Below are 22,419 nucleotides of genomic sequence, written 5' to 3'. Positions count from 1 at the left end.
GTTTTGTCTTAAAACCCTAATTCTACTTTACATTGCGTCCTATTTCATACCAATGTTTATATTCTGTTGGGTGTATAAGCAACGTTGGCCCCGTCACACATCGGTTTTTAAAAACACGGTGGAAATGATTCATTATTCTTACCACATTCCAGAGTAAGTATGGTTGACTATCTCGTTCTCGTCCCCCGCATTCTAACTTCAGCGCGTGGGTTTGTACTACGTACGCCTGAATCACCCCACTCTTCCATTTAAAAAAGGCCAAATAAAGCCGTTTAACAGTACAGGAAACGTCTCTCCAACTTTTTAACTACGAGATCACCACGATGTCTACATCCCAAATGACGGTCTCTTCCTATGTAGGGAAGAGGGCACTGTTTGGGACAGGTCCTATGTGAGCAGCACATTCCTCGGGACCGATATCGCGTTTTTACTCTTCGGTGACGTCATGTCTCTCTGTTCCAGAGGATGGGTGTTCACAATTTGGGCGGAAGAGAAAAAGGAAAATACCACTTAAATTCTATTGGTTGTGGGATTTCTTTTTTTTTCTTTTTTATTTGCTGTGATTGGTTGGCATGAGTGTTCCAGGGAATCCCTCCAGCCAGTCATTTAAGCTGTCTGTTAGACTCATGTGGAGCAGAAAGTTCACAGTCCTCTGAAAAAGAGAGAGCTATCCAATACCTTTCACTTTGAAATTGTATCTCAGCCCTTCAACTTGAGCACTATGGATTTGACCTCCGGAATAGAGAAGGTGAGTGAAACACACTTGTGAATACGTTATTGTGTGTCTCAGATTTGGAGTTAATTTAACTACTGTTTTTTTTTTTTTTTTTTTACATTTTCAACCAAAACAAGTAACAAAAATAGTATTAAATCAGCAGAAAATGAATGAATGAATACGCTTCTGTATTTCCTGTCGTGTTTGCTACTGCTGTAGACTGTTACAGTGTAACATGTTAACACTCTCAGCTGTGTGTGTTTGGGGATGACAGGTTTTCTCATTAGAATGCATACACAGGCTAAATTAGACTGACCAGTAACACCTAAAAAAAATCGTAGAATTAGAGCACATAGAACAGATCTACCTCTTCCTAGACTCGCTGTCAATGAGAATAACGCATCTATGACTCAAATTTCTATGTGAATTTATTCAAGGGGGTCGCCCACAAAGCTACATACTGCATACATACTCTTACTGGAAGAACCACTGAAAGAAGGTGGAAGACATTTTAACGTGTAGAAAATATTTCATGTTCGTTTGATATTGAAAATGGCCCTTCCACAATCACCTGTCCCAGGGTGAGATTCTACAGAGATGGAGAACAGACCATGGAAATAAATACCAAAACTAAGCCACAACTTTTTTCTAAATCATCTCTGAAATAGTTTGACCGTCCCTTATGGTTTATCCTGAATTTACCCGTTGTTGTGCTGCAGAGGATCACAGCCAACAATACTTTCCCTCCCTGTGTATTGTAGGCTACCTCCCCAATGACACCTCAAACCCCGATGTAGTGCACTACTTTTACCCAGAGCCCTATGGCTTCTGGTCAAAAGTAGTGCACTATAAAGGGAATAGGGTGCCATAAGGGACTGATACTTAGTCACTCTCTTTCTGTTTCTCTCTTTCTGTTTTTCTACAGGATATCATTTAAAGAAGTGTGATTAATAGAGCAACAATGACCCAGTCAATCAACTTGCTATTTGAGATATGCGATATGCTCGCTATTTAGCCGTAAATAGAGTTGCCATGGAAACATACATTATTTTTTTTAAAAGGTCTTTCATTGCAACCACATTAGGGTGTAGAGAAAAGACAAATAGTGTGCTGAGTGGGAAACTGAAGAGTGTGTGTGTGTGTGTCTAATACCATCTAAACTGAAGAGGGCCAGGTCAACGACCACTTCACTCTCTTCACGTTGACACATCCCACCGACTATACAGAGGATTGTAGATTAATAGAATACAATAGCACACTTCTTTTGTAGTGACATAATCATTATAATAAGAGATCATAATTAGAAACACATTTATTGGTTTCAGGTGTTTCTCTCTGAGCACACTATCTGTGAAATGGTTTGTTTTTCTGAAACACTGAGGCAGTGTAGTCTGAAACATCAAGACAGTGTAAGTGTAGTCTGAAACATCAACACAGTGTAAGTGTAGTCTGAAACATCAAGACAGTGTAAGTGTAGTCTGAAACATCAAGACGGTGTAAGTGTAGTCTGAAACATCCAGACGGTCGGTGTAAGTGTAGTCTTTCATAAATGTTAACCCTTACCTATTGTGGAGTTTAGGAGATACAGTGCATTTGGAAAGTATTCAGACCCCTTGACTTACATAAATGTGATATTTTATTTTTTTTCATTTGTAATAATTTTTTTTTAAACAATACTAAAAATCTGTTTTCGCTTTGTCATTACTGGGTATGTTGTGTAGATTGATGCGGGGGGGGGGGGGGGGGCAATTTAATACATTTTAGAGTAAGGCTGTAACGTAACAAAATGTGGAAAAAGTCAAGGGGTTTGAATACTTTGTCTGTGTGAACGTCATGCTCGTTCAGGTTCTTGTTGACTTTAGAGGTCCCATTGGTGCGTAACAGACGTCAGACAGTCTGCCAATCAGAAGTGGCTGCCTCACCCTGCCTGCGTTGCTAACACTCACTTGAAACACTTCTACTTGCCCAGCGGTTATCAGACCTCTTCCATCACTGTTCAGACACTTACTGCAACTCAAACGGCATCCTATCCTGTTCCCATAGGGCTGCTCCCATAGGGCTGTTGCCATAGGGCTGTTGCCATAGGGCTGTTCCCATAGGGCTGTTCCCATAGGGCTGTTCCCGTAGGGCTGTTCCCATAGGGCTGTTGCCATAGGGCTGTTCCATAGGGCTGTTCCCACAGGGCTGTTCCCATAGGGCTGGTCCCATAGGGCTGGTTCCATAGGGCTGTTCCATAGGGCTGTTCCCACAGGGCTGTTCCCATAGGGCTGGTTCCCACAGGGCTTTTCCCACAGGGCTGTTCCCACAGGGCTGTTCCCATAGGGCTGTTCCCATAGGGCTGGTCCCATAGGGCTGTTCCCATAGGGCTGTTCCCATAGGGCTGTTCCCATAGGGCTTTTCCCACAGGGCTGTTCCCATAGGGCTGGTCCCATAGGGCTGTTCCCATAGGGCTGTTCCCACAGGGCTTTTCCCACAGGGCTGTTCCCATAGGGCTGGTCCCATAGGGCTGTTGCCATAGGGCTGTTCCCATAGGGCTGTTCCCATAGGGCTGTTGCCATAGGGCTGTTGCCATAGGGCTGTTCCCATAGGGCTGTTCCCATAGGGCTGTTGCCATAGGGCTGTTCACATAGGGCTGTTCACATAGGGCTGTTCACATAGGGCTGTTCCCATAGGGCTGTTGCCATAGGGCTGTTGCCATAGGGCTGTTGCCATAGGGCTGTTCACATAGGGCTGTTCACATAGGGCTGTTGCCATAGGGCTGGTCCCATAGGACTGTTGCCATAGGGCTGTTGCCATAGGGCTGGTTCTATAGGACTGTTGCCATAGGGCTGTTGCCATAGGGCTGGTCCCATAGGGCTGGTCCCATAGGGCTGTTCCCATAGGGCTGTTGCCATAGGACTGTTGCCATAGTGCTCTGGTAGTGCGCTATACAGTATAGGGAATAGGCTGCCATTTTGGGATGTGTCATTACAGCCTGGACTAGCCTGGAATAGGGAGGCTGTTACTCATCTCATATGTATATACTGTACTCTATACCATCTACTGCATCTTGCCTATGCCGTTCTGTACCATCACTCATTCATATATGTTTATGTTCTTCATCCCTTTACACTTGTGTGTATAAGGTAGCTGTTGTGAAATTGTTAGGTTAGATTACTCGTTGGTTATTACTGCATTGTCGGAACTAGAAGCACAAGCATTTCACTACACTCTCATTAACATCTGCTAACCATGTGTATGTGACAAATAAAATTTGATTTGATGAGTTCTGGTCTAAAGTAGTGCACTATATAGGGAATAGGATTCCATTTGGGTATCTGTATAAGCACTTTGTGACAACTGGTGATGCCAAAGGGCTTTATAACATCAATTAAATAAGCTTTGTGGATACCGGCTTTGTGTTGATTCCGGAACTGTGGATACCGGCTTTGTGTTGATACCGGCACTGTGGATACCGGCACTGTGGATACCGGCTTTGTGGATACCGGCTTTGTGTTGATACCGGCACTGTGGATACCGGCTTTGTGTTGATACCGGAACTGTAGATACCGGCTTTGTGTTGATACCAACTTTGTGTTGATACCGGCTTTGTGTTGATACCGGCACTGTGGATACCGGCTTTGTGTTGATACCGGCTTTGTGTTGATACCGGCTTTGTGTTGATACCGGCTTTGTGTTGATACCGGCACTGTGGATACCGGCTTTGTGTTGATACCGGCACTGTGGATACCGGCTTTGTATTGATACCGGCTTTGTGTTGATACCGGCACTGTGGATACCGGCACTGTGGATACCGGCTATGTGTTGATACCGGGTTTGTGTTGATACCGGGTTTGTGGATACCGGGTTTGTGTTGATACCGGCTTTGTGGATACCGGCTTTGTGGATACCGGCTTTGTGTTGATACCGGCTTTGTGTGAATACCGGATTTGTGGATACCGGCTTTGTGGATACCGGATTTGTGGATACCGGCTTTGTGGATACCGGCTTTGTGGATACAGGCTTTGTGAATACAGGATTTGTGAATACAGGATTTGTGAATACAGGCTTTGTGAATACAGGCTTTGTGGATACCGGCCATTGTATTTTCTGTCAGACTAGGAACCCCCCCGCCCCTTCAGGCTTTCTCCAATATAGAGAGAGAACCTCTCAAGTTAAAATAAACATCTTTAACACACCAATGTGTTACAGTGTGATCTTTCTGAGCCCTTCATTCATGAGGTTGTTATGACTCTTGGCTCAGACTCAGAGACCACACACACACACACACACACACACACACACACACACACACGCTGCAGGAAGATAACACAGGACACAGAGTTTTTGACAGTTTTTCCTCTGTGGTTTCAAGTTACTGTTAGATTTCATCTGTTAGATTTCATCTGTTAGATTTATTTGAAGATGTAATCATTTACATTTTATTGTCTCAACAGTGAGTAGTAATGAATAGCTTATTTCTTTTAGCAATGACATCATTCTTGTCATGGGAAAATTCCATCGCAGCGTATCTGTGAAATAACTACACTGCTCGTCCTGCACACCTGTATTTGTGTGTCACTGTCTGTGTCTTGAGGCAGGGTTTGTGTGTCACTGTCTGTGTCTTGAGGCAGGGTTTGTCTAGTTTGTCTAAAAATGTTGTCTGTCCACCTGTCTGTGTGTCATTGTTTGAGTTTTTTATTGAATGTTTTACAGTTGTGGTAGCCAGTGCATCTATCTACAGATGTGGCATCTTAATGCTGCAGAATCAGTCCTGCAGCATCACAGGATCTGAATGGGCCGTCACATTCCTTTTCCTGTTGAGGAGGAAAACATTCTGTGGCAAAAGGGGGATCAAATGAACACGGCAGATCAGGAAGAGCCTTGGTGTTATTCGGTGTACAGCCTTGGTGTTATTCAGTGTACAGCCTTGGTGTTATTCAGTGTAGAGCCTTGGTGTTATACAGTGTAGAGCTTTGGTATTATACAGTATAGAGCCTTGGTGTTATTCAGTGTAGAGCCTTGGTATTATAGAGTGTAGAGCCTTGGTATTATACAGTTTATAGCCTTGGTGTTATTCAGTGTAGAGCCTTGGTGTTATACAGTGTAGAGCCTTGGTGTTATACAGTGTAGAGCCTTGGTGTTATACAGTGTAGAGCCTTGGTGTTATACAGTGTAGAGCCTTGGTGTTATACAGTGTAGAGCCTTGGTGTTATACAGTGTAGAGCTTTGGTATTATACAGTATAGAGCCTTGGTGTTATACAGTGTAGAGCCTTGGTGTTATACAGTGTAGAGCCTTGGTGTTATACAGTGTAGAGCCTTGGTGTTATACAGTGTAGAGCCTTGGTGTTATACAGTATAGAGCCTTGGTGTTATTCAGTGTAGAGCCTTGGTGTTATTCAGTTTAGAGCCTTGGTGTTATTCAGTGTAGAGCCTTGGTGTTATTCAGTATAGAGCCTTGGTGTTATTCAGTATAGAGCCTTGGTGTTATTCAGTTTAGAGCCTTGGTATTATAGAGTGTAGAGCCTTGGTATTATACAGTGTAGAGCATTGGTATTATACAGTGTAGAGCCTTGGTATTATACAGTTTATAGCCTTGGTGTTATTCAGTATAGAGCCTTGGTGTTATTCAGTGTAGAGCCTTGGTGTTATTCAGTGTAGAGCCTTGGTGTTATTCAGTATAGAGCCTTGGTGTTATTCAGTATAGAGCCTTGGTGTTATTCAGTTTATAGCCTTGGTATTATAGAGTGTAGAGCCTTGGTATTATACAGTGTAGAGCATTGGTATTATACAGTGTAGAGCATTGGTATTATACAGTGTAGAGCCTTGGTATTATACAGTTTATAGCCTTAGTATTATACAGTGTAGAGCCTTGGTATTATACAGTTTATAGCCTTGGTATTATACAGTGTAGAGCATTGGTATTATACAGTGTAGAGCCTTGGTATTATACAGTTTATAGCCTTGGTATTATACAGTTTATAGCCTTGGTATTATACAGTGTAGAGCCTTGGTATTATACAGTGTAGAGCCTTGGTATTATACAGTGTGTTTGGATTTGGGGGAAAAGAGCCTAAGGGCTCTGAGGCTGTTGAGTGTTTGTTTACCTCTCTGTGTTCCTTGTCTAATCATTGTCCCTTTCCTTCCTTCCTTCCCCCCTTTATTTTTAATTTCCTTTCCTTTCCTCCCCTCCCTTTCCTTCCTTCCTTCCCCTTCCCCTCCCTTTCCTTTTCTTTCCTTTCCTTTCATCCCCTTCCTTTCCTTCCTTCCTTCACTTCTTTCCTTTCCTTCCTTCCCTCCTTTCCTTCCTTCCCTCCCTTTTCTTTCCTTTCCTTCCTTCCCCTCCCCCCTTTCATTTCCTTTCCTTTCCTTTCCTTTCCTTCCTTCCCTTCTTTCCTTTCCTTTCCTTCCTTCCTTCCCTTCTTTTCTTTCATTTCCTTCCCCTCCCTTTCCTTCCTTCCTTCCTTCCTTCCTTCCTTCCTTCCTTCCTTCCTTCCTTCCCCTCCCTTTCCTTTCATTGCCCTTCTTGCCCCTCTATTTCCAGATGTGTGTGGGGCAGCAGCCAGTGTTTCCAGTGGCGAGGGGTGCGACGTGTCTGTCATGTAAAGGGATCTGCTCTGGATTCATCCCACATTCCTGGAGGTAATTTAACCCTGACGATATAAAAACACACACACACCACAGAATATTAAGGAAGGTTTTTTTAATGACGATAAACAGAATATACAGACAACATATAGATGTAGAATAATAGAAATCAGGAAGGCATGCACCCAATGGTGCTGCAGTGTGGAGGAGCATGATTCTAGCTGTGACCTAGAGGGTGACCTTAACCTACCTTACCACAGCTTAACCTTATCTTACCACAACTTAACCTTACCTTACCACAGCTTAACCTTACCACAGCTTAACCTACCTTACCACAGCTTAACCTTACCACAGCTTTACCTTACCTTACCTTACCACAACTTAACCTTACCACAGCTTAACCTTACCTTACCACAACTTAATCTTACCGCAGCTTAACCTTACCTTACCACAGCTTAACCTTATCTTACCACAACTTTACCTTACCTTACCACAGCTTAACCTTACCACAGCTTAACCTTACCACAGCTTTACCTTACCTTACCTTACCACAACTTAACCTTACCACAGCTTAACCTTACCTTACCACAACTTAATCTTACCGCAGCTTAACCTTACCTTACCACAGCTTTACCTTACTGTACATTACCACAACTTAACCTTACCACAACTTTACCTTAACTTACCACAGCTTAACTTTACCACAGCTTACTTTACCACAGCTTACCTTACCACAGCTTAACCTTACCTTACCTTACCACAGCTTAACCTTACCACAGCTTAACCTTACCACAACTTAACCTTACCACAGCTTACCTTACCACAACTTAACCTTACCACAGCTTTACCTTACCTTACCACAACTTAACCTTACCACAACTTAGCCTTACCACAGCTTAACCTTACCACAGCTTAACCTTACCACAACTCAACCTTACCACAACTTTACCTTACCATAGCTTTACCTTACCTTACCACAGCTTAACCTTACCACAGCTTTACCTTACCACAGCTTTACCTTACCACAGCTTTACCTTACCACAGCTTTACCTTACCACAGCTTTACCTAACCTTACCACAACTTTACCTTACCACAACTTTACCTTACCACAGCTTTACCTTACCTTACCACAACTTAACCTTACCACAACTTAACCTTACCTTACCACAGCTTAACCTTACCACAGCTTAACCTTACCACAGTTTAACCTTACCACAACTCAACCTTACCACAGCTTAACCTTACCACAGCTTTACCTTACCTTACCACAGCTTTACCTTACCACAACTTTACCTTACCACAACTTTACCTTACCACAACTTTACCTTACCACAGCTTAACCTTACCTTACCACAGCTTTACCTAACCTTACCACAACTTTACCTTACCACAACTTTACCTTACCACAGCTTTACCTTACCTTACCACAACTTTACCTTACCACAACTTTACCTTACCACAGCTTTACCTAACCTTACCACAGCTTTACCTTACCACAGCTTTTCTTTACCACAGCTTAACCTTACTTTACCACAGCTTTACCTAACCTTACCACAGCTTTACCTTACCACAGCTTTACCTTACCACAGCTTAACCTTACTTTACCACAGCTTTACCTTACCTTACCTTACCACAGCTTTACCTTACCACAGCTTAACCTTACCACAGCTTAACCTTACCACAGCTTAACCTTACCACAACTTTACCTTACCACAGCTTTACCTTACCACAGCTTTACCTTACCACAGCTTAACCTTACCACAGCTTTACCTTACCACAGCTTTACCTTACCTTACCACAGCTTTACCTTACCACAGCTTTACCTTACCTTACCTTACCACAGCTTTACCTTACCACAGCTTTACCTTACCACAGCTTTACTTTACCTTACCTTACATTAACCTACCTTACCATACTTGTCATCCCCACCAGGAAAGTGTGCACAGTGTGTGGTTGCAGTGTGGAGGACCACGGCTCCAGTTGTGACCTGGACGATGACCACAAGATTGGGCGACTCCTGGCCGACTCCAAATATGCCCACCTGACCGCCAAGGTGATCTTTTGTGTGATTAATCAGACCATTTAAAAAACCCTATTCAGCCATTCCGATTGGATACAGTGCATTTAGACTCATCAAGGATTCACACCTCTGACCATTTCTGAGAACAGGTGAAGGGCATCCGAGTGTACAAACGGAACCGCATGGTCGTCACCAACTCTGTCGTCTCAAAGAAGGACCCCACCTTCAACACCATCACCTACGACTGGGCCCCGCCAGGACTCACACAGAAACTGGTGAGAGAGGGAGATGTTCAACACCATCACATACGATTGGGAGGGAGGGAAACGTTCAATGCCATTACATACAACCTACAATACCTGGTCAAATGGCACCTTATGGACCCTGGTCAATGGTACCTTATGGACCCTGGTTAAATGGTACCTTATGGACCCATGGTACCTTATGGACCCTGGTTAAATGGTACCTTATGGACCCTGGTTAAATGGCACCTTATGGACCCTGGTTAAATGGCACCTTATGGACCCTGGTTAAATGGTACCTTATGGACCCTGGTTAAATGGTACCTTATGGACCCTGGTTAAATGGTACCTTATGGACCCATGGTACCTTATGGACGCTGGTTAAATGGTACCTTATGGACCCATGGTACCTTATGGACCCTGGTTAAATGGTACCTTATGGACCCTGGTTAAATGGTACCTTATGGACCCTGGTTAAATGGTACCTTATGGACCCTGGTTAAATGGCACCTTATGGACCCTGGTTAAATGGTACCTTATGGACCCTGGTTAAATGGTACCTTATGGACCCATGGTACCTTATGGACCCTGGTTAAATGGTACCTTATAGACCCTGGTTAAATGGTACCTTATGGACCCTGGTTAAATGGTACCTTATGGTACCTTATGGACCCTGGTTAAATGGTACCTTATGGTACCTTATAGACCCTGGTTAAATGGCACCTTATGGACCCTGGTTAAATGGTACCTTATAGACCCTGGTTAAATGGTACCTTATGGACCCTGGTTAAATGGTACCTTATGGACCCTGGTTAAATGGTACCTTATGGACCCTGGTTAAATGGTACCTTATGGACCCTGGTTAAATGGTACCTTATGGTACCTTATGGACCCTGGTTAAATGGTACCTTATGGTACCTTATGGACCCTGGTTAAATGGTACCTTATGGACCCTAGTTAAAGTAAATAATAGGAAACTTAACAGCACAGAGAACTAGAGGCTTATAATATATAATGATATAATTAAGGTCAACTTCGTTCCAGGCTTGTTGTAGTAAATCCAGCAGTCTACAGGCATTCTTCTCCTTAGTCAGAGTTGTTCGGTCCACGTGCCACAGCCGGCGCCTGCTTGACTGGCTCCATCACCACTGACCTAAACAACAGACCACTGAGCAGAACAACTTCTGCACACATGAAATATCAAATTACCAGGTGCAGATCCCGTCAAATTCAAATCTGGATCTCAAAGCCAGTTCCATTGCCCTCTTTTCATTGTTTTTCTCTAATCAGGGACTGATTTAGACCTGGGGACACCAGGTGGGTGATTCCCCTCTAATCAGAGACTGGTTTAGACCTGGGACACCAGGTTGGTGATTCCCCTCTAATCAGGGACTGATTTAGACCTGGGACACCAGGTGGGTGATTCCCCTCTAATCAGGGACTGATTTAGACCTGGGACACCAGGTGGGTGATTCCCCTCTAATCACGGACTGATTTAGACCTGGGACACCAGGTGGGTGATTCCCCTCTAATCAGGGACTGATTTAGACCTGGGACACCAGGTGGGTGATTCCCCTCTAATCACGGACTGATTTAGACCTGGGGACACCAGGTGGGTGCAATAATTATCAGGTAGAACAGAAAACGAGCAGTAGTCCAGACCTCGTAAGGTAAGAGTTAAACACCTCTGCCTAGATCATCTTAGATGATAGAAGGTAATATTCAGGACCTCGTAGGGCTAGGTGATAGATGGTAGGAGAAAGCAGTAGATTTGAAGCAAAAATCCCAATGAACTCTAGATCCCTTCCTATAGAGTAAACACAGATTAGATGCAGTAGCTAGGTTTCCATCCAATTAGACGCAGTAGCTAGGTTTCCATCCAATTAGATGCAGTAGCTAAGTTTCCATCCAATTAGACGCAGTATCTAGGTTTCCATCCAATTAGACGCAGTAGCTGGGTTTCCATCCAATTAGACGCAGTAGCTAGGTTTCCATCCAATTAGATGCAGTAGCTAGGTTTCCATCCAATTAGATGCAGTAGCTAGGTTTCCATCCAATTAGACGCAGTAGCTAGGTTTCCATCCAATTAGACGCAGTAGCTAGGTTTCCATCCAATTAGACGCAGTAGCTAGGTATCCATCCAATTAGATGCAGTAGCTAGGTTTCCATCCAATTAGATGCAGTAGCTAGGTATCCATCCAATTAGATGCAGTATCTAGGTTTCCATCCAATTAGACGCAGTAGCTAGGTTTCCATCCAATTAGATGCAGTAGCTAGGTTTCCATCCAATTAGACGCAGTAGCTAGGTTTCCATCCAATTAGACGCAGTAGCTAGGTTTCCATCCAATTAGATGCAGTAGCTAGGTTTCCATCCAATTAGATGCAGTAGCTAGGTTTCCATCCAATTAGATGCAGTAGCTAGGTTTCCATCCAATTAGACGCAGTAGCTAGGTTTCCATCCAATTAGACGCAGTAGCTAGGTATCCATCCAATTAGATGCAGTAGCTAGGTTTCCATACAATTAGATGCAGTATCTAGGTTTCCATCCAATTAGATGCAGTAGCTAGGTATCCCATCCAATTAGACGCAGTAGCTAGGTATCCATCCAATTAGATGCAGTAGCTAGGTTTCCATACAATTAGATGCAGTAGCTAGGTTTCCATCCAATTAGATGCAGTAGCTAGGTTTCCATCCAATCGGCAACAGATTTTTATGCAAATATTCTAAAATCTGCAGAAGAACAATATGCACATTTTCGCAGCAGAGATGTGTTCCCGTCAAATTAACTTGGTGTGGACTAAAGGCTGTGTGTGATGACGTAGTGCACATCTGCGGTGAAATACCCATATATCGAATGAAAAATACAAGTTGAATGGGTTTCCATCGTATTTTCAACTCTACTGATGGGTTTTTCACGATAGTTTTTTTCGTTATATAGCCAGTGCTTGACTTGGACTGAAATATGTGCCGGTACTAATTTTTTGGTGTCAGTACTGTTTATATTTAGGTGCAGGAGCTCCAGAATACTTTTGAGCTAATATTCTATAAGAGGAACAAGTCAAGCACTGGATATAGTGAATGTGCCCATTCCGGGTTTGGCACGTGCGCTTTAGCCAACAGCTCGCAGATACAGTGCAGGTATAGCCAAAATAATTAAATAAATATGGGCAAAAGAGCAAGATCATCGTGTCACCAGAATAAGACCCTGGATATTTAAAAACGAGCAAAACAGCTCGAGCTCAGTGAGGTTGGATGGCGAGCATTTGTGAACAGCAGTTTTCAGTTCTTTCCACAGATTCTCGATTGGATTCAGGTCTGGACTTTGACTTGGCCATTCTAACACCTGGATATGTTTATTTTTGAACCATTCCATTGTAGATTTTGCTTTATGTTTTGGATCATTGTCTTGTTGGAAGACAAATCTCCGTCCCAGTCTCAGGTCTTTTGCAGACTCCATCAGGTTTTCTTCCAGAATGGTCCTGTATTTGGCTCCATCCATCTTCCCATCAATTTTAACCATCTTCCCTGTCCCTGCTGAAGAAAAGCAGGCCCAAACCATGATGCTGCCACCACCATGTTTGACAGTGGGGATGGTGTGTTCATCTGTGTTGCTTTTACGCCAAACATAATGTTTTGCATTGTTGCCAAAAAGTTACATTTTGGTTTCATCTGACCAGAGCACCTTCTTCCACATGTTTGGTGTGTCTCCCAGGTGGCTTGTGGCAAACTTTAAACAACACTTTTTATGGATATCTTTAAGAAATGGCTTTCTTCTTGCCACTCTTCCATAAAGGCCAGATTTGTGCAATATACAACTGATTGTTGTCCTATGGACAGAGTCTCCCACCTCAGCTGTAGATCTCTGCAGTTCATCCAGAGTGATCATGGGCCTCTTGGCTGCATCTCTGATCAGTCTTCTCCTTGTATGAGCTGAAAGTTTAGAGGGACGGCCAGGTCTTGGTAGATTTGCAGTGGTCTGATACTCCTTCCATTTCAATATTATCACTTGCACAGTGCTCCTTGGGATGTTTAAAGCTTGGGAAATCTTTTTGTATCCAAATCCGGCTTTAAACTTCTTCACAACAGTATCTCGGACCTGCCTGGTGTGTTCCTTGTTCTTCATGATGCTCTCTGCGCTTTTAACGGACCTCTGAGACTATCACAGTGCAGGTGCATTTATACGGAGACTTGATTACACACAGGTGGATTGTATTTATCATCATTAGTCATTTAGGTCAACATTGGATCATTCAGAGATCCTCACTGAACTTCTGGAGAGAGTTTGCTGCACTGAAAGTAAAGGGGCTGAATAATTTTGCACGCCCAATTTTTCAGTTTTTGATTTGTTAAAAAAGTTTGAAATATACAATAAATGTCGTTCCACTTCATGATTGTGTCCCACTTGTTGTTGATTCTTCACAAAAAAATACAGTTTTATATCTTTATGTTTGAAGCCTGAAATGTGGCAAAAGGTCGCAAAGTTCAAGGGGGCCGAATACTTTCGCAAGGCACTGTTTTTAGTCTGTTAGTGGGTTAGTAAATATATCTACTCTGTTAGTGGGCTAGTACATATATCTACTCTGTTAGTGGGCTAGTAAATATATCTACTCTGTTAGTGGGCTAGTAAATATATCTACTCTGTTAGTGGGCTAGTAAATATATCTACTCTGTTAGTGGGCTAGTAAATATATCTACTCTGTTAGTGGCTAGTACATATATCTACTCTGTTAGTGGGTTAGTAAATATATCTACTCTGTTAGTGGGCTAGTAAATATATCTACTCTGTTAGTGGGCTAGTACATATATCTACTCTGTTAGTGGGCTAGTACATATATCTACTCTGTTAGTGGGTTAGTAAATATATCTACTCTGTTAGTGGGCTAGTAAATATATCTACTCTGTTAGTGGGCTAGTAAATATATCTACTCTGTCAGTGGCTAGTAAATATATCTACTCTGTCAGTGGCTAGTAAATATATCTACTCTGTTAGTGGGCTAGTACATATATCTACTCTGTTAGTGGGCTAGTAAATATTTGTGGTCTCTATAAGAATACTTCAGAGTTTTATGATGCAACTAGGAACATTATCCAGTCCATGTCCGTGGTGCAGTCTGCTTACTGAAGCCTGCTTACTGAAGCCTGCTTACTGAAGCCTGCTTACTGAAGCCTGCTTACTGAAGCCTGCCTCCTGAAGCCTTCCTCCTGAACCCTGCTTACTGAAGCCTGCCTCCTGAAGCCTGCTTACTGAAGCCTGCCTCCTGAAGCCTGCCTCCTGAACCCTGCTTACTGAAGCCTGCTTACTGAAACCTGCTTACTGAAGCCTGCTTACTGAAGCCTGCCTCCTGAAGCCTGCTTACTGAAGCCTGCTTACTGAAGCCTGCCTGCTTCCTGAAGCCTGCTTACTGAAGCCTGCCTCCTGAAGCCTGCTTCCTGAAGCCTGCTTCCTGAAGCCTGCTTACTGAAGCCTGCTTACTGAAGCCTGCCTCCTGAAGCCTGCTTACTGAAGCCTGCTTACTGAAGCCTGCTTACTGAAGCCTGCCTGCGGGGAGGGCGTACATGTGTGTGGTACAGCCTGTCTGTCTATCTGTGACTGGTTTAGCCTTCAAGCCTTCATCAGGACACACTAATGACATGCAAGCCTGTAGAGTGGTGATAGGTCAGCTTCACCCCAGGATTGTAGAGTGGTGATAGGTCAGCTTTACCCCAGGATTGTAGAGTGGCGATAGGTCAGCTTTACCCCAGGATTGTAGAGTGGTGATAGGTCAGCTTTACCCCAGGATTGTAGAGTGGTGATAGGTCAGCTTTACCCCAGGATAGTAGAGTGGTGATAGGTCAGCATTACCCCAGGATTGTAGAGTGGTGATAGGTCAGCTTTACCCCAGGATTGTAGAGTGGGGAGCAGAGGTTTACCCCTTAAAGAGTGCTGTAGACCCCCCCCCCCCCCCCCCGCTCCATCCTGGATGTGCTTACAAAGAAAACCAACAATGACTGATGTGTCCTCTTCCAAGACATTTTCTGACTGTGTGAAGTTTAGTATTTACTGAGGAGTGTTTGATGACTTGTCTGTTATTAGGGGAGAGATGAAGAATGATTGGCTGTTAGTTACTAGCTAGCGCCCAGCTAGCTAGATAAGTGTAGTTAGAGATGTTTAATAAGAGGAATAGAATGATGTGTTACTGTCGGTCACAGAGCACTGACAGTAGAAGAGAAGGAGGGATGATTGTGCTAGGTCACAGAGCACTGACAGTAGAAGACAAGGAGGGATGATTGTGCTAGGTCACAGAGCGCTGACAGTAGAAGAGAAGGAGGGATGATTGTGCTAGGTCACAGAGTGCTGACAGTAGAAGAGAAGGAGGGATGATTGTGCTAGGTCACAAAGTGCTGACAGTAGAAGAGAAGGAGGGATGATTGTGCTAGGTCACAGCGTGCTGACAGTAGAAGAGAAGGAGGGATGATTATGCTAGGTCACAGAGTGCTGACAGTAGAAGAGAAGGAGGGATGATTGTGCTAGGTCACAGAGTGCTGACAGTAGAAGAGAAGGAGGGATGATTGTGCTAGGTCACAGAGTGCTGACAGTAGAAGAGAAGGAGGGATGATTGTGCTAGGTCACAGAGTGCTGACAGTAGAAGAGAAGGAGGGATGATTGTGCTAGGTCACAGAGTGCTGACAGTAGAAGAGAAGGAGGGATGATTGTGCTAGGTCACAGAGTGCTGACAGTAGAAGAGAAGGAGGGATGATTGTGCTAGGTCACAAAGTGCTGACAGTAGAAGAGAAGGAGGGATGATTGTGCTAGGTCACAGCGTGCTGACAGTAGAAGAGAAGGAGGGATGATTGTGCTAGGTCACAGAGTGCTGACAGTAGAAGAGAAGGAGGGATGATTGTGCTAGGTCACAGAGTGCTGACAGTAGAAGAGGAGGGATGATTTTGCCAGGTCACAGAGTGCTGACAGTAGAAGAGAAGGAGGAATGATTGTGCTAGGTCACAGAGCGCTGACATTAGAAGAGAAGGAGGGATGATTGTGCTAGGTCACAGAGTGCTGACAGTAGAAGAGAAGGAGGGATGAGTGTGCTAGGTCACAGAGTGCTGACAGTAGAAGAGAAGGAGGGATGATTGTGCTAGGTCACAGAGTGCTGACAGTAGAAGAGAAGGAGGGATGATTGTGCTAGGTCACAGAGTGCTGACAGTAGAAGAGAAGGAGGGATGATTGTGCTAGGTCACAGAGTGCTGACAGTAGAAGAGAAGGAGGGATGATTGTGCTAGGTCACAGCGTGCTGACAGTAGAAGAGAAGGAGGGATGATTGTGCTAGGTCACAGAGTGCTGACAGTAGAAGCCTGGAGGTCAGAATAGGGAGTGATGATCTATATTCCAGCACTGTGAGGGCTGCTTGGCCACCACTCTGAAACATGTCCCAAAAGCACCTTATTCCCTAAATAGTGAACTACTGCAGCATCCCAAATGACACTATTCCTTACACAGTGCTCTACTTTTGACTTGCGGTTATGGTAAAAATAAAAATAATAGTGCACTATATAGGGAATAAGGTGTCATTTGGGACACAGAACCCACAAGTCAGGGCCTGTGTAGTATTTCTCCGGTTTAAAAGGACACATCCCAGGTCCCAAAGCCAGGTAGCGTTGCTGCCTACAGTCACGTACAATATAAAGCTTTGTTCAAAGACCAACTGTAAGTTCTCTGGAGTCTATGCTTTACATAGGAGGTCATCTATGAACGTTTGAACATCTTGGCCATGTTCTATTATAATCTCCTGTTGGTCATCTATGAACATTTGAACATCTTGGCCATGTTCTGTTATAATCTCCTGTTGGTCATCTATGAACATTTGAACATCTTGGCCATGTTCTGTTATAATCTCCACCCGGCACAGCCAGAAGAGGACTGGCCACCCCACATAGCCTGGTTCCTCTCTAGGTTTCTTCCTAGGTTTTGGCCTTTCTATAGAGTTTTTCCTAGCCACCGTGCTTCTACACCTGCATTGCTTGCTGTTTAGGGTTTTAGGCTGGGTTTCTGTACAGCACTTTGTGACATCAGCTGATGTACGAAGGGCTATATAAATACATTTGATTTGATTTGATTTAGCTCTGTCACACTGGTCTGGTGCTGTTGTTGTTGTTGCTGTAAAGTTGTCCTCAGTCCTTGTTGTTTCATGTAGTTTACTCTCTCCTGGGCTGTGTTAACTCCTCTCCCACTCTCACCCTCCCTATCCCTCTCCCTCTTTAGGCCATGCTGTACATGGCGTTGGTCCCGGAGGAGAAGCGTCCAGTAGCAGGGACGGAGGGAGCGATGTACCGGCGCAGGCAGTTGATGAGACAGCTACCTGTCTACGATCAGGACCCCTCCCTGTGCCACGGGTCTCTGTCAGAGGACCAGGTTAGATTTTGGTGCCGTCCAAATCCTCTTTATGTTTGTATTTAAGCCTCCATTTTGGAATTTTGTCCAGATTATCGACAGGTCACTTCTTGTCGTATTCTAATTTTGATTCATATTCTTCATTTTTTTAAATTTTTACGTTTGATTATTTATGAATAGACCTACGTATAAAGATGCACTAGCTGTGACAAACATAATATCCATTAAACATAGTTGTGGCTAAATTTACACCATATAGGGCAGGCACGTAGCCTAGTGGTTAGAGCAAGATCAAATCCCCGAGCTGACAAGGTACAAATCTGTCGTTCTGCCCCTGAACAGGCAGTTAACCCCCGTCATTGAAAATACAAATTTGTTCTTAACTGACTTGCCTAGTTAAATAAAGGTTAAATACAAAATATAGCCTGGATGCTTATTTCCCATCGTTGGTCTTGTTCCTTCCACCAGCTCCAGGCCATGTCTGTCTTCATGAAGCGCTACAAAGAGGAGGCTCTAGGAGTAGGGGAGGTGGCGCTGCCTGGGGAGGGAGGCGCTAACCCTCCGCCCGTCATCAAAGGGCATAGGCAGAAGAACGGGGCTGTGACCGGGGGACCTAGGAAGGCCCCCATTATCCAGTCAGACCCTAACACGACCACCACCAACGGGACAGACGACCACTATAAGAAGAGTAAATATGTATGTCTTTGCTATAGAGTAATTACAGTTTAAAAATATATATCTATATATATAAACATTTGCATCTACATTAACTTATACACGCTCATTCATCCACAAACAAATACATCCACATGACACTTTAAATGGGAGTATTTCTGGTGTATTGGCTAACTGCACTGTAGACTTAGACTGAGAAACTTGGTAACAACCTGCGAAATGTACTAAATAAATGTCCAATGAGAGACCGGATGTTTATTTGTTTATTTCCTGTCTGTCCCAGACCTGGGTTCAAATATTATTTGAAATCTTTCAAACTACTTGTTTTATCCCTGGAGTACCAGATGGGCGAGGTTTGCCGTTTAGAAAATATTCTACATGTCCAATCAAGCGCAGATAAAAAATAGTATTTAAACCCAGGTCTGTTCTGTCCCCGCCTCCTGTCCCCACCTCCTGTCCCTGTCCCTGCCTCCTGTCCCCGCCTCCTGTCCCCGCCTCCTGTCCCCGCCTCCTGTCCCTGCCTCCTGTCCCCGCCTCCTGTCCCACCTCCTGTCCCGGTCCCCGCCTCCTGTCCCTGCCTCCTGTCCCCGCCTCCTGTCCCCGCCTCCTGTCCCTGTCCCCACCTCCTGTCCCTGCCTCCTGTCCCTGCCTCCTGTCTGTGTCCCCGCCTCCTGTCCCTGCCTCCTGTCCCTGTCCCCTCCTCCTGTCCCCGCCTCCTGACCCTGTCCCCGCCTTTCAATCAATTGGTGGCTGACTAAAAAAGTATTTAGTCAGCCACCAATTGTACAAGTTCTCCCACTTAAAAATATGAGAGAGGCCGGTTATTTTCATCATAGGTACACTTCAACTGTGACAGACAAAATGAGAATTTTTTTCCCAGAAAATCACGTTGTAGGATTTTTAATGAATTTATTTGCAAATTATGGTGGAAAATAAGTATTTGGTCACCTACAAACAAGCACGATTTCTGGCTCTCACAGACCTGTAACTTCTTCTTTAAGAGGCTCCTCTGTCCTCCACTCGTTACCTGTATTAATGGCACCTGTTTGAACTTGTTATCTGTATAAAAGACACCTGTCCACAACCTCAAACAGTCACACTCCAAACTCCACTATGGCCAAGACCAAAGAGCTGTCAACGGACACCAGAAACTAAATGTAGACCTGCACCAGGCTGGGAAGACTGAATCTGCAATAGGTAAGCAGCTTGGTTTGAAGAAATCAACTGTGGGAGCAATTATTAGGAAATGGAAGATATACAAGACCACTGATAATCTCCCTCGATCTGGGGCTCCACGCAAGATCTCACCCCGTGGGGTCAAAATGATCACAAGAACGGTGAGCAAAAATCCCAGAACCACACGGGGGACCTAGTGAATGACCTGAAGAGAGCTGGGACCAAAGTAACAAAGCCTACCATCAGTAACACACTACGCCGCCAGGGACTCAAATCCTGCAGTGCCAGACGTGTCCCCCTGCTTAAGCCAGTACATGTCCAGGCCCATCTGAAGTTTGCTAGAGAGCATTTGGATGATCCAGAAGAAGATTGGGAGAATGTCATATGGTCAGATGAAACCAAAATAGAACTTTTTGGTAAAAACTCAACTCGTCGTGTTTGGAGGACAAAGAATGCTGAGTTGCATCCAAAGAACACCATACCTACTGTGAAGCATGGGGGTGGAAACATCATGCTTTGGGGCTGTTTTTCTGCAAAGGGACCAGGACGACTGATCCGTGTAAAGGAAAGAATGAATGGGGCCATGTATCGTGAGATTTTGAGTGAAAACCTCCTTCCATCAGCAAAGGCATTGAAGATGAAACGTGGCTGGGTCTTTCAGCATGACAATGATGCCAAACACACCGCCCGGGCAACGAAGGAGTGGCTTCGTAAGAAGCATTTCAACGTCTTGGAGTGGCCTAGCCAGTCTCCAGATCTCAACCCCATAGAAAATCTTTGGAGGGAGTTGAAAGTCCGTGTTGCCCAGCAACAGCCCCAAAACATCACTGCTCTAGAGGAGATCTGCATGGAGGAATGGGCCAAAATACCAGCAACAGTGTGTGAAAACCTTGTGAAGACTTAAAGAAAATGTTTGACCTCTGTCATTGCCAACAAAGGGTATATAACAAAGTATTGAGATAAACTTTTGTTATTGACCAAATACTTATTTTCCGCCATAATTTGCAAATAAATTCATAAAAAATCCTACAATGTGATTTTCTGGATTTTTTCTCCTCATTTTGTCTGTCATAGTTTAAGTGTACCTATGATGAAAATTACAGGCCTCTCTCCTCTTTTTAAGTGGGAGAACTTGCACAATTGGTGGCTGACTAAATACTTTTTTGCCCCACTGTACTTAACACAATGGAAAGATTTACCAAAAAAATTAGCAAACTAGAATGCTATTTGGCCCCAAACAGAGAGTACACAGTGGCAGAATACCTGACCACTGTGACTGACCCAAACTTAAGAAAGCTTTGAGTATGTACAGACTCAGTGAGCATAGCCTTGCTATTGAGAAAGGCCGCCATAGGCAGACCTGACTCTCAAGAGAAGACAGGCTATGTGCTCACTACCCACAAAATGAGGAGGAAACTGAGATGCACTTCCTAACCTCCTGCCCAATGTATGACCATATTAGAGACACATATTTCCCTCAGATTACACAGACCCACAAAGAATTTGAAAACAAATCCAATTTTGATAAACTCCCATATCTACTGGGTGAAATACCACAGTGTGACATCACAGCAGCAAGATTTGTGACCTGTTGCCACAAGAAAAGGGCAACCAGTGAAGAACAAACACCATTGTAAATACAACCCATATTTATGTTTATTTATTTTCCCTTTTGTACATCATTACAACACTGCATATATACATAATAGAACATTTCAAATGTCTTTATTCTTTTGGGAACTTTTTAAGAATAAGGCTGTAATATAACAACATGTGGAAAAAGTCAAGGGGTCTGAATACTTTCCGAATGCACTTTATAGTATAATATCAATACATATTATGACAAGGAAATCATTTTAATTTTGTGTTGTTTTACATTGATAACAGGCAGTGAATAGAAGCAGTAGTTCAGATTATTAGATTATTCTTATTAGATGTTAAACCAGTCAGTCCAAAAAAACAGAAAATATTCAGAAAATGTCAAGTTTCCTCCGTTAACAGACGTACCAATGATGAAGCTATTTTATTATTTTTAGAAGCTATTTTGAAAGACGTTTTGTCCCAGAGTCATAAAATTTTCAGAATATATTGAAGGTAGTTTAAAAAAAACAACATTCATCAGAAAGAGACAAAGGGCAGAGTTCTAACTCACTTTATAGTGCACTACTTCTGACCATGGCACTATATTGAGAATAGGGTGCCATTTGGGATGTACCCTACTAGGTGTGTGTCTTTAAACACTAGTACTATAAGTGCCTGGTGGATGACGATAAAACGGGAGATTTATGACTGAAAAAAAAGGGAGTCTGTGTTCAGCGGTTAAAATATCAACAGAACAACACTGCTAGCTATAAAAATGTAGAAGTAGTAGTTCTGTTTCTCTCACCCTCTATCTCCTCCCTCTGTGTCTCTCTTTTTTTTTGTATATTAATACAAACAAATTAACAAAAATATGTTTGTTTTTCTTTTATGCAAATGTGTGCACATGTAAATAACGATGTAGTTCATAAACTAGTTGTGTAATTGTAAGACCTTTTTACAGTTGGTCTGTCGCTTAAACTGTTAAAGAGCTGTATCATTTTTGGAAACCAACCACTTTAGACATATTGACAGACATGTTGTTTTATGCCATTTCAAATAGTTCTAATGCACAG

At 43.5% G+C, this 22,419-nt stretch overlaps 1 protein-coding gene across 1 annotated transcript in view; it reads left to right on the top strand.

Moving 5' to 3' along the window:
* The first annotated feature begins 645 nt into the window (after positions 1–645).
* The window catches only part of LOC139414484 (LIM and cysteine-rich domains protein 1-like), a 33,401-nt gene continuing 11,627 nt past the window's right edge, over positions 646–22,419 (top strand). The window contains exons 1-6 of the mRNA XM_071162396.1: positions 646–748; positions 7,240–7,337; positions 9,217–9,337; positions 9,454–9,579; positions 17,786–17,935; positions 18,383–18,610. Of these exons, the coding sequence (XP_071018497.1) occupies positions 722–748; positions 7,240–7,337; positions 9,217–9,337; positions 9,454–9,579; positions 17,786–17,935; positions 18,383–18,610 (750 nt within the window). The 5' untranslated portion in view covers positions 646–721. The remainder of the gene's footprint in view (positions 749–7,239; positions 7,338–9,216; positions 9,338–9,453; positions 9,580–17,785; positions 17,936–18,382; positions 18,611–22,419) is intronic.

The sequence above is a fragment of the Oncorhynchus clarkii genome, chromosome 7 (genome assembly GCF_045791955.1).
Source record: "Oncorhynchus clarkii lewisi isolate Uvic-CL-2024 chromosome 7, UVic_Ocla_1.0, whole genome shotgun sequence".
NCBI lineage: Eukaryota > Metazoa > Chordata > Actinopteri > Salmoniformes > Salmonidae > Oncorhynchus > Oncorhynchus clarkii.
The sequence above is the reverse complement of the archived record's forward strand: the minus strand, read 5'-3'. Positions and strand labels throughout refer to the sequence as shown.